General features: G+C 39.3%; 2 protein-coding genes across 9 annotated transcripts in view; one reads left to right on the forward strand and one right to left on the reverse strand.

The window, feature by feature from the left end:
* Window positions 1-15,231, forward strand: part of SLC3A1 (solute carrier family 3 member 1) — a 41,018-nt gene extending 25,787 nt beyond the window's left edge. Inside the window, exons 6-10 of the mRNA XM_032239533.1 lie at window positions 409-533; window positions 3,171-3,366; window positions 6,789-6,956; window positions 8,065-8,181; window positions 14,597-15,231. Of these exons, the coding sequence (XP_032095424.1) occupies window positions 409-533; window positions 3,171-3,366; window positions 6,789-6,956; window positions 8,065-8,181; window positions 14,597-15,037 (1,047 nt within the window). The 3' untranslated portion in view covers window positions 15,038-15,231. The remainder of the gene's footprint in view (window positions 1-408; window positions 534-3,170; window positions 3,367-6,788; window positions 6,957-8,064; window positions 8,182-14,596) is intronic.
* PREPL (prolyl endopeptidase like) overlaps window positions 13,172-18,139 on the reverse strand; it is a 49,981-nt gene continuing 45,013 nt past the window's right edge. For all 8 annotated transcript variants that reach the window (XM_032239524.1, XM_032239530.1, XM_032239526.1 and 5 more), the window contains 3 exons: window positions 17,101-17,224; window positions 16,212-16,285; window positions 13,172-15,842 (listed from right to left, as the gene is read on the reverse strand). In XM_032239524.1, coding sequence (XP_032095415.1) covers window positions 15,753-15,842; window positions 16,212-16,285; window positions 17,101-17,224 — 288 coding nt within the window. In that variant the 3' untranslated portion in view covers window positions 13,172-15,752. The remainder of the gene's footprint in view (window positions 15,843-16,211; window positions 16,286-17,100; window positions 17,225-18,139) is intronic.

Genomic DNA, 18,139 nt, shown 5'->3' on the forward strand with positions numbered 1-18,139 from the left:
GTAAGGATAAAGGATAGTGGTGGTAAAGAAACAAATTTATGTGACTGATGTTAATATTTTTGTGAGCAGATAAAATGTAATAATGAGCTCTGTAATCACTATCATTTGCTTTGTCCTTAAAAGTGTGGAACATTTTGACAATTACATATTGAGGAGGACTTTGTAATCAATGTTTTGTTTGGTAAAATTTAGTTTGCTAAAATGGGTGACAGTCTATTAGAGAAATAGTTTAGTAGATTTATAAAGTTAACTTGAGCATTAAATGACGTATTCTCCATCCACAAAATCACGTTTGAGTGTGTGTCTTGCCCAGCTCAAGTCCTTCGAAGACGTTGTCTGCATTCACGTAGAGCCAGCTGTGGGCATGCCACACATGAAATGATACCCATGTCGTTCTGGTTTTCAAAGGACACGGTCACACACTACTCGGAGCTGTACCATGACTTCACCACCACGCAGGTGGGAATGCACGACATCGTCCGCAGCTTCCGGCAGACCATGGACCAGTTTAGCAGGGAGCCCGGCAGATACCGGTGAGCACGACACACGCTCTCATTCTTCCCAGGCTTAGTGTGTGATCTGTAGTGTATCCCTCACAACCAGGTGTATTTGGAGGTTCAACTGGAGTGCAGTGGCACGATCTCAGCTCACTGCAACCTCTGCCTCCCGGGTTCAATCGATTCTCCTGCCTCAGCCTCCCGAGTAGCTGGGATTACAGGCACATGCCACCCTCCCCAGTTAATTTTTGTATTTTTTTTTTTTTTTTTAGTAGAAATGGGGTCTCATCATGCTGGCCAGGATGGTATCTATCTCTTGATTTCATGATCCGCCTGCCTCAGCCTCTCAAAATATTGGGATTACAGGTATGAGCCACTGCGCCCAGACCCCAAGCCTGCATAATTATAATTGATTACAGTTTGGTTATACCAGGGCCTGCTGTATTCCTTTTCTGTTTGCTTACTTTGCTGACTTTGTTTCCTCTTTTGTAAAATGATGCAGATCACATTACTTACTTCACAGGAGTTTTGTGAAAATTAGGTTAATTAAAAAGATAATAAGCTAAATGTTAGCCATGAACTATTATTTTTTTCTTTTTTAAAGACCAGCTCTGGCTGGGTACAGTGGCTAATGCCTGTGATCCCAGCACTGTGAGAGGCCAAGGCTGGCACATCACCTGAGGTCAGGTGTTCGAGACCAGCCTGGACAACATGGTGAAAACCCCTCCTCTACTAAAAATACAAAAATTAGTGGGGCATGATGGTGCATACCTATAATCCCAGCTACTCAGGAGGCTGAGGCAGGAGAATTACTTGAACCCGGTAGGCAGAGGTTGCAGTGAGCTGAGATTATGCCATTGCAAGCCAGCCTGGGCAACAGAGCAAGACTCCATGTCAAGAAAACACAATAAAAATACCAGCTCCTTCTCTGCAGTATTATTATCATTGTTATTGGATCTATAGTTTCCTTGTACTGTATGAATCCATGTCTCAGCTAAAGTATCAGTAGATCTCAATGATCAGGAACATAGCTTTGGAATCAGGTAGGCTCGAGGGGTCATCCTGCTCTGTAGCTCTGTGACCTAGGGCTGGCTAGTTAGAAAACATAAGTCTCGGTTTTCTTATAAATGAAAAAGTGATAGCAATAACCTTTATAGGGCTGTGGTGAGGTTAAATTAGATAATATACATAAAGCACTTAAAGTAGTGCCTGGATCATAATACTCAACAAAATTAACTATCGTTTATATAGATTACCCAACAGAATCAATAAAAAGGAATTAAAAAAATTTCCCCTCCTTAAAGTAGGTACACTGATTAATCCGTCTCAGACAGGGAAACCGAGGCTCTACGCGTGCAGGGAATGTCCACAGGAAGGAGTGGCAGACATGGCATTCGAACTGAAACAGTTGGGCTCCAGAGACCATGCACTTATCCATAATTATGCTTCCTCAAATAGCTAAAGCCAGCATTGATTGGAGTAATTTCAGGTGAATATGTCTTCCCCAAACAGTGTTTTGCTTTCAGCAATTGAGAGTGCACACCAATAATAAGGCAAGACTTTACGGGGACAAAAATACAAAGAGAAGTTCTTTTGGGGAAAACACCTCATCTTATTTGCAGACACACACTTTAGATTCTACATGGAGTGATGAGAATTGCTAAAGAAAGTCTTCATGGATGTCAATGAGTTTTAGCCTCAGGATGTTAATGAATTTTGATTCTATGAGATTATTTCTCCTAGGATTTTAGGTTTAGAAAGAAAAGAACAGGCAGGGCATGGTGGCTCACGCCTGTAATCCCAGCACTTTGGGAAGCCAAGGTGGGCAGATCACCTGAGGTCAGGAGTTTGAGATCAGCCTGGCTGATCAACGTGGTGAAACCCCGTCTCTACTAAAAATACAAAAAATTAGCCAGGCGTAGTGGTGGGTGCCTGCAATCCCAGCTACTCGGGAGGCTGAGGCAGGAGAATCACTTGAACTCAGGAGATGGAGGTTGCAGTGAGCCAAGACTGTGTCACTGCACTCCAGCTTGGGCAATAAGAGTGAAACTCCATCTCAAAAAAACAAAAACAAAACAAAACCCAATATTGACTGAGATCCAAATGTATTTCTTTTTATTTTTTTTTTAAAGATAGAGTCTTACCTTGTCGTTCAAGCTGGAGTGCAGTGACACAGTCTTGGCTCACTGCAACCTCCACCTCCTGAGTTCAAGTGATTCTCCTACCTCAGCCTCCTAAGTAGCTAGGATTACAGGCGTGCACCACCACACCTAATTTTTGTATTTTTGGTAGATATGGGGTTTTTTTCATGTTGACCAGGCTGGTCTGCAACTCCTGATCTCAAGTGAGCCACCTGCCTCGGCCTCCCAGAGCGGGCTGGGATTACAGGTGTGAGCCACCACACCTGGCCCCCAAATGTGTTTCTCAACTTTGAGGCGTGACCTAATATTAGGCTAGCCTTTCGATTTACTACAGTGAGAAAGTGTTCATGTGACCCAATGTGACAGTTCTTGGCCATCTGGCTTGACTATGCTTTCCAGAAGGTGCTAGACCTATATGGTTAATAGTGTGCATTCAGCCCCTACATCTTGTACATGCAAGATAAGCAGCTGCAGAGCATCTTCCCAGGCTTCTGAAGGTCCTGATGACACTGAACCATGTTAACTCTTACAGGTTCATGGGGACTGAAGCTTATGCAGAGAGCATTGACAGGACCATCATGTTCTATGGAATGCCATTTATCCAAGAAGCCGACTTTCCCTTCAACAATTACCTCACCATGCTAGACACTCTTTCTGGGAACAGCGTGTATGAGGTTATCACATCCTGGATGGAAAACATGCCAGAAGGAAAATGGCCTAATTGGATGGTAAGTCCTCATGCCAGCATAGCATATAATGTGCTACTGTTGCCCTTGCTGTCTGGTTACCCTAAAATACAATGGACCTTTGTCTTTAAGTGACCATTACCTCTGCCTTATTTGATGATTGTTCAGTGGCCAGGCCTGTCCCAGCTTCTGCCAAATTCTTTTCATTAAGGGGGAGACATGCCTGCTGAATGGAAAGAATATTGAATGAGTGCTTTTCTATGCTTAGAACATTACTAGGCTTTGCTGGGGATGGATATCAAACTATAATTTCTCCCCACATATCTCAGAGTTTATGATGTCAATGAGAAGAAAGGATTTCAGGTGTGGAAGAGGTACATAGCAATTCAGGGTGACATAAAACTGTGACAAAACACCAGTGTGTGGGGCAGAATGCACTGCAAAAAAACTACAGAGATTCTCGGAGAAAGAATTCCTCCCTCTTCTGCACTGCACTCTTCAAAACATTTTTTTTTTTTTTTTTTTTTTTTTTTTTGGAGACAGAGTCTCGCTGTCACCAGGCACCAGGCTGGAGTGCAGCTGTGCGATCTTGGCTCACTGCAACCTCTGCCTCCCAGGTTCAAGCAATTCTCCTGCCTCAGCCTCCTGAGTAGCTGGGACTACAGATGCATGCCACCATGCACAGCTAATTTTTGTATTTTTAGTAGAGACGGGGTTTCACCATGTTGGTCAGGATGGTCTCAATCTCTTGACCTTGTGATCCACCCGCCTCAGCCTCCCAAAGTGCTGGGATTACAAGTGTGAGCCACCGCTCCGGGCCTTTTTTTTTTTTTTTTTTTTTTTTTTTTTTCTGAGACAGGATCTCATTCTGCACCCAGGCTGGAGTGTAGTGGTGCAATCATGGCTTACTGCAGCCTCCACCTCCAAGGCTCAAGCAATCCTCCCATATCAGCCTATTGAGTAGCTGGGACTACAGGCATATGCCACCACACCTGGATAATTATTATTATTTTGTATTTTTAGTAGAGGGAGGGTTTTGCCATGTTGGCAAGGCTGGTCTTGAACTCCTGAGCTCAAGTGATCCTTCCACCTTGGCCTCCCAGCGTTAGGATTACAGGTGTGAGCCACTGTGCCCAGCCTTGGATCATACAATACTTCTATGTTTAACTTTTCGAGGAACTATCAAACTGTTTTCCACAGTGACTTCCCCATTTTACATTCCTATCAGCAATGTAAAATTTCTTAACATCCTCACAAACACTTTTGTCTTGTTTTTAAAATTTATACCCATCACAGTAGGTGTGAAGTGGTATCTCATTTTATGCATTATTGAAAAACAGTTTTGCTGGATGTGGAAATCTTGGTTTAAGTTTTCTTTCATCATTTCAAATATCATTCCATTGCCCTCTGGCCTCCATGGTTTCTGATAAGAAGTCTATTGCTAATCTTACTGAGACTCCCTTACATGTGATGTACCAATTTGTTCCTTTGAAGATTCTGTGCCTTTTAATGGTTTGACAGATATGTCCAAGTAAGTCTTTTTAATTTTGTCCTACTTGGAGTCCATTGAGGTTTTAGATACACAATTTAAAAAAAAAAATCAAATGTGGGAAGTTGTTGGTCATTATTTTTTCAAATATTATTACTGACCATTTCCCTCCCTTTTGAGACTCCCATTATGCCTATGTTGGTAAGCATGATAGTATCCCACAGGTGTCTGAGTCTGCTCCTTTTTTTTTTTTGTCTCTTTCCCATGCTGGAGTGCAGTGGTATAAACATGGCTCACTGCAACCTTGACATCCTGTGCTCAATTTTCCCACCTCAGCTTCTTGAGTAGCTGGGACTACAGGTACATGCCACCATGGCTAGCTAAATTTTTAAGTTTTTGTAGACATGGGGTCTTACCATGTTGCCCAGGCTGGTCTAGAACTCCTGGGCTCAAGCAATCCTCCAGCCTTGGCATCCTGAAGCGCTGGGATTATAGGTGGGAGCCACAGTGCCTGGCCTCATTCTTATTTTTTCTTTCTGGTTCTCAGACCAGATACCGTCAATTGACCTGTCTTCAAGTTTTCTGATTCCTTTGCTAGTTCAAATTTGTCAAGCCCCTCTAGTAAATGTCTCAATTTAGCTATTGTACTTACTTATTAACTCTAAAATTTTCGTAATTTCTCTTTACTGATACTGATAACTCTGTTCATGTACTTCCTTTAAATTCTTTAGACACAGCTTTTTTCTTTGAATATCAGAATATTAGCTGGCTTAAAGTCTTTGTCTAGTAAGTCCAATGTTTGGTCTTCCTAAGCAACATTTGCTATTGATTCCCCCACCATTATATTAGCCATACTTTCCTGTTTTTGTCTGTTTTGTATTTTTGTTATTGTTAAAAACTGGACATTTTAAGTATGATGATTCAAAATCACATTCTCCCTTTGCCAATGTTTGTTGTGCTCTATGTCCAGAAGACTTGAGAAATCAAAGGGTTTCCTGTCAGATCTCATGATAATGAAAAGAATAAAAGGATGGAGGCAAAAACTGACCTAATTTTCTGGCCATAAAAATAGAAAAACACTTCACAATGGTCTATAAAAACATAATTATAAAGATGATTTTCATATATCTGAGGAAGTTAAAAAAAAGAGCAACCTCCCATTTCTTGAATTGTAGCGATTAAGTCTTGTCCTAAGACTCAAGTTCAAAAGCTAGTTCTGTCTCATACTACTACTTCAATAAATGATGCAAGTTCTCAGAGCTTGTTTCCTCATTTGTAAAATGGATAGTACTTGAAAGGCACTATGAAGGAGGGAAACATAGATGTGAAAGTACTTTTTAAACAGTAAAGTGCCATGCTCAGCATATGCACATGATGGTTTGAGTTATGGGTTATGGAAAGAGTTGTCAAGTGATTTAAATAAATTACTATTTAAACAGTCTTATTTAAATAAGGACTAGATGTTATATACCCAAACATTTAACATGGAAATATATTTAAAAATAGAAAACACTTTATAAAATTTCATCTTGGACTATGTAAATTCTAAAAGTTGACTTAAAATTTTTTGTTTGAATAGTTTCTAAGTCAAAGCAATTTTTTAAAAGACGACACATCAGAAGTCTTCCTTAGGCCTGTCCCTTTCACCTTATTCTTGTCTTGCTCTCTGTGGAGGAAACAGTCTTCTTTTCTTTCCTGTCAATATTCTCTTATCCAGATGTGAGAAAATATGAATAATGTACTCTCTGAATTTTATTTGCAATATCACTGTGAAGTAAATTCTTATGCACATCAGTGGCCAAGATAATTGGTCAGTTACACAGCAAATAGCAGGCCTAGGACTCAAGTCTAGGCTTGCTAATACCAAGTTACCACATCCACTTTGTGCTGCCTGGGGAACTTTCTGTGAAAAATGGGGTAAATCTTTCAGAAAACTGTGTACAGAGCTGTGTTCTTAAATATATCTGCCTTTCAGATTGGTGGACCAGACAGTTCCAGGCTAACTTCTCGTTTGGGGAATGAGTATGTCAACATGATGAACATGCTTCTTTTCACACTCCCTGGAACTCCTATAACTTACTATGGAGAGGAAATTGGAATGGGAAATATTGTAGCCACAAATCTCAATGAAAGCTACGATACTGTAAGTTGAATACAACTTGACTATTTGTCACAGCTATAAAACCAAGGACTCATTTTTAATTTTTTTGCCAAAGCAGGGAACTTACTGTCTCTCTATTCTACTGCTGAAAATCATGGTTACTTTGCTTTTTTTACTGTTAGTAAGAATTCTCAGCTTTCTTGGTAGTTTGAGAGCTTATTTTGAAAATGCTTTCTGAGCCACACAACTGAATTTCTTGGGTAAGGCATTTTAAAGATGTTTTCCACCTGATAAGCACATTAAAATTTATTTTTTTCCTTTTTGCCAGGAATACCGTGTTGAGAGGCACACTAAAAATGGAGAACCAGTGGTTTACTTTAGATTATTATTCATTTCCCTCTACTTGAAATGTGGAGTTAGGAACACTTATTTCTTTAGTTCTTATTTGTCCTGTTTGGTCTTGGGTGACCACAGCACAAAGACTCTTCCTTTTATGTTATCAAGTGCAGTGCACAGCCTCAGAGTTGAGCAGTTTTTTATTTTGCAGCTACAGATTTCAGAATTGTGTTGCTGGGCAGATGACTATCTTGAAACTTTAACTTGCCTGGTTAGCTTTCAATTGTATGAGATCCAATTTCCCTAATATTTAAGGTAGCTTTTTTTCTCTATCAGCTCCTACATTTGCGTGTGCGCACCCATGAGCAATATACAGGCTGAATAAACCAGTAGGATAGAATTCACACTCACTTGTACATGGCAATGTTCTTAAATTCACCATCACTGTACCACAGTAGAAGTTGTATAAAACAGTAACAGCACATTTTTAAATCCTACATTACTGATTTTTAGGCAAAAGCAGCAATGATTTCAAGCATGTATTAAGGTTCAATTAGTATTGTCTATTCAAATTCAAATGTTAAAGTTCAACTAGTATTGTCTATTCAAAGTCAATGTTATTAGGTACTTTCTAGTTAAAAGTGTGAAGCTGGTTTATGTACTGAATGTTAAGGCCTTTTCATCAGAAATGCTAGTGAGTACAAGCACTAGCTAAAACTATAGGGAATTAAAAATTTATGAAGTAAATCAGCACCAAAGTGCATTTCTTTTAATAACCAGACCACTGTTTCCTCTTTCTGGTCTTTTGACATAGAATACCCTACTCTCAAAGTCACCAATGCAGTGGGACAATAGTTCAAATGCTGGTTTTTCTGAAGCTAGTCACACCTGGATACCTGCCAATTCAGATTACCACACTGTGAATGTTGATGTAAGTATCAGTGAAAATTTTATGTTGATTCTAGAAACAAGAAATGGGTTTCTACTGAAAGTACACACTCACCCCGATTGTGTCTAAACCTTAACTGATAACTCTTTAAGCCAATCACAGACTTCCCTTGCTGTTTTCAATTTGTAAGGAGTTTGCAAATCATGCCTTTGTGAAACTACAAACTGGTACAAATGTACCATGTGAAGCAAACTATCATACAGAATAGACTACTCTTCACTGGCCTTTGAGCAATGAAGGAAATTTTATGGAAGTTCTTTTTAGCAAGCCCAGTTCCTCCTCTCTTCCCCTCAAAAGGCAGGGATAGGGGAGTTTTTTTTTAAAAGAAGACACATCAGAAGTCTCTTTCATGTCTAAATTACTTAGAATACAATATGTCCAAAATATTCCCATAGGCAAATTTGAATATTGTATTCAAATTACAATACTCAAATTGGCCTATGGGAATATTTTGGACATAATGAAAATCAACAGGCATTTAATCCAAATCACAAATGTTAAATATATATTTTGTGTTTTCAAGATCTATGTAGAAAATCCTACATAAAATGCATACCAGCAAAGATGGAAAGTGCAAATGCAAATTAAAACTATTTTTGAGACCGAGTTTCGCTCTTATTGCCCAGGCTAGAGTGCAATGGCATGGTCTCGGCTCACTGCATCCTCCACCTCCTGGGTTCAAGCGATTCTCCTGCCTCAGCCTCTCAAGTAACTGGGATTACAGGCATGCCCACCACCATGCATGGCTAATTTTTGTATTGTTAGTAGAGATGGGGTTTTACCTTATTGGGCAGCCTAGTTTCAAACTCCTGACCTCAGGTGATCCGCCCACCTCGGCCTCTCAAGGTGCTGGGATTACAGATGTGAGCCACTGTGCCAGGCCAACAATGACATTTTTTTCTATCAGATTAACAAAGTCTTTAAAAATGATCATGAGTGATGAGGGATACCAAATCATAAATCCCAGATAATGCCATTTTAATAAAATACATCCAGATGATCCTGGAAAGGAACTGAAAATTTAAGAAATTTCTAAAAGATATCAAGTAAAATTAGGGCTGGGCATGATGGCTCACACCTGTAATCCCAGCATTTTGGGATGCCAAGGCCAGAAGATCGCTTGAGCACAGGAATTTGAGACGAGCCTAGGCAATACAGGGAGACCTTGTTTCTACCTTTGCACTCCCACCTATGTCCCCCCAAAAAAGAGAAATGAGCCGGGCCTGGTGACATATGCCTGTAGTCCCAGCTACTCAGGAGGCTGAACCCAAGAGTTCAAGGTTGCAGTGAGCTGCGATTGTCCCACTGCACTCCAGCCTGGGTGACAGAGTAAGACTGTCTCAAAAAAAAAAAAAAAAAATTACGCACACACACACACACGCACACACACACACACACACACACGCATCTAAAACACACAGGAGAAAAACAGTTCTAACAGGGATAGAGCACACTGTAGTAATTTCCTAAACTGCTGCAATTGGCCATGGCATAATTTCCCTAAGAAAAAAAAATCCAAGAACTGTTTGGTGATCACATGCATGGTAGAACGATTACAACAAAGCCTGAAGCTTCTACAAGTGCATCAGAAGAAAGAAAAGAAGGAAAACAAGACCTAACTCTAGTGCTGTCCCCTTGGTGAGAATTCACTGTGGAATGCTCCCAGAAAGGACAGCTTTTACTACTCAGCTCACAGAGTTACAGGGACCAGGAGAAAAAAAAGGTGGAAATCTAGCAAGCTTATCACCTTCAAGTAGGAAAAGAACCAACGTCCCAAAGACATGTCAGACCCACATCCATCTTGGTTTCTCACAATTATGAGAGGCAGACAACTGAAGACAAATGAGAAAGGTCAAAACACAAAAGCAAACAGATCAAGAATCACACAGTATCTGACAACAACAAAGACCAAGAAAGGGAGACACCATTCCTAACAGAACACTGTAAAAGCAGAAAATATAGCAAACATAAGACTTCAATACAAGTATAAATACCCCCAGTAGATGGTTGATTAATGGAGCTCCTTGATAATTCTTTAAAGAAGTGATTTGAGGCCGGGCGCGGTGGCTCAAGCCTGTAATCCCAGCACTTTGGGAGGCCGAGGCGGGTGGATCACGAGGTCAAGAGATCGAGACCATCCTGGTCAACATGGTGAAACCCCGTCTCTACTAAAAATACAAAAAAATTAGCTGGGCATGGTGGTGCGTGCCTGTAATCCCAGCTACTCAGGAGGCTGAGGCAGGAGAATTGCCTGAACCCAGGAGGCGGAGGTTGCGGTGAGCCGAGATCGCGCCATTGCACTCCAGCCTGGGTAACAAGAGCGAAACTCCGTCTCAAAAAAAAAAAAAAAAAAAAAAAAAAAGTGATTCGATACCTCAGAAGTGTAAAAGACTGTCAAACAATTACATAAAATAGAACATAAGTGCTACTTAGTGTGCTGAAAAATTGATCCAGGGGCTTGTCCAGAATGTCCTGAAAAAGGCAAAGAATTAAGAGCATATGAAAAATTTGGATACATGGAAGATAGATGCAGAATTCCAACATGCAGCAACAATTGCACAGGAGAACAGAAGGGAGGAGACATATAATCAAAGAAATAAAACACATAACCCAGAGATAAAGGAAGACTTATCTTCCTTTAGAACAGCTAGGATAAAGAGAAAACTCCCAAACTACTCAAACCAAACCTGAAAATAGACTGCCTGAGAAAAGGGTTAAAAATTGAACTAGCATCAGACTTCTCAATTGGATACTGTAGCACACTGGAACTCTAACTTCAAAGTTGTAATGGAAACTGAATTCTAAACCCTAGAATTCTATATCCATTCAAACTGGCATGTAAGAGAGCAAAACAGAGATGGAAAAGCAAGGACCCACATTTTACCACGTGTGGCTATCTTCTGAAAGAATAGTGAAGGGACTATCCAGCAAAACAAAACACAACAAATCTAAAATGGAGATACAATGTATTAAAAGAAGGAAAAGGAAACACTATAATTTGATTTAAAAAAAATTTTGATACACAATGTAAAACAAGGTATTCTGGAACAAAAATCTTAGTGATTTGATTCTATGTGGGAAATGTTAGCAGGAAGGGTGTGTGGGTGGGAGGGGATGCACAGGAAAAAGTATACATTTGAGCTGTTCAGTAGCCATTAACCACTGTGACTATTAACATTAAACAGAATTGGACATTTAGTTCCTGCTGGACATGGTGGCTCACGCCTATAATCCTAGCACTTTGGGAGGCCGAGGCGGGTGGATCACGAGGTCAAGAGATCAAGACCATCCTGGTCAACATGGTGAAACCCCGTCTCTACTAAAAATACAAAAAAAAAAAAAAAAATTAGCTGGGTATGGTGGTGCATGCCTGTAATCCCAGCTACTCAGGAGGCTGAGGCAGGAGAATTGCCTGAACCCAGGAGGCGGAGGTTGCGGTGAGCCGAGATCGCGCCATTGCACTCCAGCCTGGGTAACATGAGTGAAACTCCGTCTCAAAAAAAAATAAAATTAAATAAAATTAAAAAAAAAAAAAAATTAGCTGGGCATGGTGGCACACACCTGTATTCCCAGCTACTCAGGAGGCTGAGGTGGGAGGATCACTTGATCCCAGGATGTTGAGGCTGCAGTTGAGCCATGATTGTGCCACTGCACTCCAGCCTGGGCAACAGAGGGAGACTCTTTGAAAAATAAAGTGTTAGTATGACATCGGAACTAATTTTATTTAAGTGCTCAGTAGCTGCCATATTGGATAGCACTGATACAGAATGTTTCCAGCATTACAGAAAGTTCTATTGGCCAGCATTGTTCTAGATGTTGAGAAAAATTATTTTAAAGTCATAATTTTAATGGTAAAATTTGGACAAATTTTCAAAGAACACTAGAAGAAAAAATTATACAGTCAACCCAATAAAAAGCTTAACAGAAAAAAAACCCATATAACCACAAATAAAAGATAAAATAGGGCTTCAGAATTATGTCTAAACATAACAATCACAAATATGAATGGGTTAAATTAGCCTATTAAAGATAAAACCACTCAGCTAACAAGGCAAAATACAGATATGAGACACAGCTTTAAAACGAAAGACATACAAAGAATTAAAGATAAATCAAGCAAAGAATTGAAGATAAAGCAAGCAAAGAATAAAAAAAAAGCCTACAACTCAGCTATAGCTATAAACAAAAAAATGCAGTTACCTTTTGACTGAATAATTCCATTCCTAGATACTTATATTTAGAAATATTTGCATCGGTGGTGCATAATTGATAAATACTAAAGGTCTCTAAACACTTTTTTTTTTTTTTTTTTTGAGACAGAGTCTTGCTCTGTCACCCAGGCTAGAGTGCAGTGGCATGATCTTGGCTCACTGTAGCCTCCACCTCCCGGGTTCAAGCAATTCTCTTCCCTCAGCCTCCCAAGTAGCTGGGATCACAGGTGCACATCATCATGCCTGGCTAATTTTTGTATTTTTTTTTTTTTTTTTTAGTAGAGATGGTGTTTCACTATGTTGGCTAGGCTGGTCGTGAACTCCTGGCCTCAGGTGATCCACCTGCCTTGGCCTCCCAAAGTGCTAGGATTACAGGTGTGAGCCACCATGCCCAGCCTACAATACTTGTTAATAGAAGACACGAGAAATGATTTAGATATTTTATCAATAGAAAACCACTTCTATCAATTATGGGCCCAGTATGCAGCTTTTAAAAATGAGAGAGCTCTATATAAATTAATATGAGACCATTTCTAACATGTATTCAAGTATAGAATGGGAACATGCCACCAATTGTATAAAGAAAAATATGTAAACATGTTTACATAGGCACAGAATGTATCATTTCATATGATACATAAAAACGAACACATAAGTAGTAATAGTGCCTGTCTGAGGGGAACTGTGAAGCTATGGAACTGTGTTAAAACCTTTTTATAGGAATGTATTCTGCTTGTAATTGAATAAAAAAATTATAAATATCAGGCTTGGAAATATTTAATAGCAGACAAAATATAGTTCAATATGAAAAGCATTATATGAGACAAAGGCAATTTTGAAAAACTGATAAAACACCATTCCACTAAAAATCATGAATATGCATCTAACAACAGCTTCAAAATATATAAAATACGCAAATGTAAAAGTGACAAATCTGCAATTACAGAAAAAGACTTCAACATATTCCTAGAAAGTAATAACAAGTAGACAATAATAGTTAACACTTACTGGGCACTTCTTATGTGAGTGGCACTGAAACGTGCTTTCATGCATTACCTAAGGCTAGAGAAAATGTTAGTAACTTTGACAAGTCATATACATGTATCATAAATACCTTTGTACCTGACCAACAGAATAAACATTTTTTCAAACACCCATTATTAGATAATTATTTTAAAGACCACATATTGGGAATCCACCCCTAAAGAACAACACAACCACAATAACCACCACCACCCCAGTAAACATGGCTGGCAAGAGTACAAGTAAATAAACATTATTGATTTGGCAACAGCTCTTATGAAGAATTTGGCATTATGTATCAAGTGTCCATATTCTTTGACAAAGTGTCTCTCTGATAATCTAAAATATAAAAATGGGGGGAGGGGAATACAAATAGAAAATATTGGAAACACAAATGTCAAAATGAAAGGGAGTGGTTAAGTATGGCACAACCATTCAACAGAATATTGTCATTAAAAACATTTATGGAGGTTATATAGTCAACAGAATATGCTTGAAATGTTAGAAGTACATCATCAAATTATGTATGTTTTATATAGCTGTAAAATAAACCCAAATAATCTTTAATGAACACATACTATTTTTATGGTTAAAAAAAAAAATCTACAATTTCTAACTCCCACCTCAGGCAGCTATTTATTTTGCATCCTTTTTTCAACTTTCTCTTCTATTATTAGCTGTGCAAGAAATACATGTCTGCTAAACTTACGTGATCTTTGCACAGCAGCAACCTCTACATTATTCTACAAAGGGGAACAAACAAGCCCCAATTCCTCAGAAGTCTGAGTCCATTGTTGCTTTCCTTCTGGGCATCTGGCAGTTACAATACAGTACAGAGTGATTTTACACGAGTAAAATATTCATCAACTTAGACTTGGACGTTTGTTTTGGGATTCCTAAAGTGGAGTCAAATTTGGTCTCTACAGAAACTCCACAATGTAGCAGAGCACTGTGCAAGCTTTAATGACTCCCAGACAAGCTGAAACCCTGAATTTGTCATTTCTATCAGTTTTTAGATGAATTATTCTTACCTACTTATTGATGCTTACAATTTGGCAAATTATAAGGGGCAAAAGTGAAACGAGTGTTTTGGGGAAATAACTCCTTATAATATATTAAAAATACTTACAAACAATTGTGAATACTTTTTTTTTAAAAAACAGGTCCAAATGACTCAGCCCAGATCGGCTTTGAAGTTATATCAAGATTTAAGTCAACTTCATGCCAATGAGCTACTCCTCAGCAGGGGCTGGTTTTGCCATTTGAGGAATGACAGCCACTATGTTGTGTATACAAGAGAGCTGGATGGCATAGACAGAATCTTTATCGTCATTTTGAATTTTGGAGAATCGACACTGCTAAATCTACAGAATATGATTTCAGGCCTTCCCACTAGAGTGAGAATAAGGTTAAGTACCAATTCTACCAACAAAGGCAGTGAAGTTGATACCAGTGGCATTTTTCTGGACAAGGGAGATGGACTCATCCTTGAACACAACACGAACAATCTCCTTCATCACCAAACAGCTTTCAGAGATAGATGCTTTGTTTCCAATCGAGCATGCTATTCCAGTGTACTGAACATACTGTATACCTCGTGTTAGGCACCTTTATGAAGAGATGAAGACACTGGCATTTCATTGGGATTGTAAGCATTTGTAGTAGCTTCATGTACAGCATGCTGCTTGGTGAACAATCATTCATTCTTAGATATTTCTGTAGCTTGAACGTAACTGCTTTAAGAAGGGTTCTCAAATATTTTGAAAAAATAAAATGTTTAAAAGTAAATTATCACTTATAGGAGCTTATAACTTTATTGAGATAGCATCAATCAGGGATGACCAGAACACATTAGGACCCCAGAATATTCAGAAACTCTTAACGAATTTTAATGGGAAGAATGTTATCTTTTCCCTTAAAATGCAGTCATAGAAATTACAGGATGACTCCCTGCCACAGTGTCTAAAAGCATTTGCTAGCAGAGAGGAAGGACACTGATTTGTAAACTGTTCAACTGTTCTGACTGGAAGGGAGGCCTAGAGTTCTGCTGTCACCAATCCTTCCCTTGTCCCCAACCCCATGTCCTTCTAAGGAGCATGATTTGAAAACTACTTTCCTAGGTTAATGGGCATGTGCATTAACGGAGAGAATAGTATAAGCAAGTGAGATGTAGACTAAGCAAAATTTAGATGGAGAAGCATATTTTAAAAGATTAATAACTTCAAAATCTCTAAGTTACTAATTTTTTTTTGCTAACTCAGTTGGAAGTAACACTACCAAATATTTCAGTGTTTCCAATTCCCAGTTGAATGCAGTGTTTCAGAATTTCAGATATTTCTTAAGATCCTCGAAAACACTGGTGCTGTCAAGTCCAAGTTCCTCGTACAGGAATTTAATTTGGGCTGTAATCTAAAAGAAACACATTTTAAAAATTAGAAGGCCTTTGTAGTAAAATGCCACTGTTGAAACTTCGTCTATCTATCTTCACCTAACCCTAAAATCAGCAATTTATGGCAAGAATACTTTTATTTGGGAGAGAGACAGCAGGCTTCCAACAATTAAGATTAAATTATTTTCTTTAACAGAGCTCACTTACCAAGTACTAGAGACATTTCTCTTGATTGACACAGTGACCCTCCATCCCCTCCTAGTTCTCACCCATGGACAGGACATTTGTGAAGTAGCTTTGTCATAAATCCTGCTGCAACCACTGAAAACTTATAAATACAACATCTCTCTAGTTCAGGTATCTGTCTACAGAGGGGCTTGATAACATACCTTTTTGTGAGAATCCTCAATGACATGATTGCCTCCAGGCTGAATATCTAGAATAATATTAGGGGCCTGATAGCCTGAAAGAGTTAATATGTAGAACAATTAGAAGACTGTTTGGAATCTTCTTTGGAAGATCCAGACCCATTTCTCCCCTGTTCTTTGAGTACTCAGTTCAAATAATAGTGAAGGAATAAAAAGCAAAAACCACCATCGTTAACAAAAAGATGGGAGGGGACAGGCAGCAGAAGACAAACTCCTGACACCGGGAAAGCCGGAAGAGGCCGTATGGAAAAGACTATGTGGTGCCACATGGAGAAGGCTGAAACCCAGATCAACCTGCCCTGTGGAATCTGAGAGTCTTCTGCCCTGAAAACGCCAACTATAGCAATGTGTAGGAATGACAAATGGAAAGGAATACAGGGACACTGACTTAGCATGCAGTTCCAAGGCAAAAAGGAGGGATTCGTATCTCATAAAGCCAAAACTACTATCTAGAGGAAATTCAAGCACCTAAACAGTCTGGGCACTGGTGGCCCAAAGCAAACACCTCAGAATCCATCTTTTAGAGATTCCCAAGAATAACAGCTCAATAAATATTGTTAAATGAATAACTGTATAGCAGTACATCTTCAAGTTATATTTGAGCCTTAAATTTATCTTTTTCTTTGTGTCTGCCTACCTATTTTAATATTGTCCTTTGAAAAAGAGGTGAGGCAGTGTACGTATAGTTATGTAGCTACATACACTTTAACTGGGCAGTCAATATAGGATAATAACTGGCCTAAATCCTGGGCAGATGATTTGGTTGCAGGCTGAAATATATTACTCTGAGCAGTGTGCTGTGGGTAGTAGTCTGTTTGGCCACATTCCCTGCTTCTAGGTCGTCTCCTACCTTCTCCTGTGTCCTTAGTATGCTCCATGATGGCTTCCTTGAGTTTCTCAGTATAGCTTACAATTCCCTTCAGAGGTACACGTTCATCATTTTCATACGCCGTTATGTGTATTGAAGGATAATGCTGAAAGAAAATACATGCACAAAGAATTTTTTTTTTGATGTAGTTACACAAAATTGTATTTATTTTTTAATTGTACTTTAGGTTCTGGGGTACATGTGCAGACCATGCAGCATTGTTGCATAGGTACACACATGGCAATGTGGTTTGCTGCCTCCATCCCCCCGTCACCTACATCTGGCATTTCTCCCCATGTTATCCCTCCCCAACCACTCCACCTACCCCAGCTGTCCCTCCCTTGGTGCCCTCGCCAACAGACCCCAGTGTGTGATGCTCCCCTCCCTGTGTCCATGTGTTCTCATTGTTCAACGCCTGCCTATGACTGGGGACATGTGGTGTTTTTCTGTTCTTGTGTTAGCTTGCTGAGAATTATGGTTTCCAGATTCATCCATGTCCCTACAAAAGACACGAATTCATTGTTGTTTATGGCTGCACAGTATTCCACGGTATATACGTGCCACATGTTCCTTGTCCAGTCTATTGTTGATGGGCATTTGGGTTGGTTCCAGGTCTTTACTATTGTAAACAGTGCCATTATGAACATGTGTGTGCATGTGTCTTTATAACAGAATGATTTATAATCCTTTGGGTATATACCCAGTAATGGGATTGCTGGGTCAAATGGAATTTGTATTTCTAGGTCCTTGAGGAAACACCACAGTGTCTTCCATAATGGTTGAACTAGTTTACACTCCCACCAACAGTGTAAAAGTGTTCCTATTTCTCCACATCCTCTCCAGCATCTGTCGTCTCCAGATTTTTTAATGATCACCATTCTAACTGGCATGAGGTGGTATCTCAATGTGGATTTGATTTGCATTTCTCTAATAATCATTGATGATGAGCATTTTTTCAAATGTTTCCTGGCCTCATAGATGTCTTCTTTTGAAAAGTGTCTGTTCATATCCTTCTCCCACT

This window comes from Sapajus apella, unplaced genomic scaffold (genome assembly GCF_009761245.1).
Source record: "Sapajus apella isolate SASKATOON/1434 unplaced genomic scaffold, GSC_monkey_1.0 scaffold44, whole genome shotgun sequence".
Taxonomy (NCBI): Eukaryota; Metazoa; Chordata; class Mammalia; order Primates; family Cebidae; genus Sapajus; species Sapajus apella.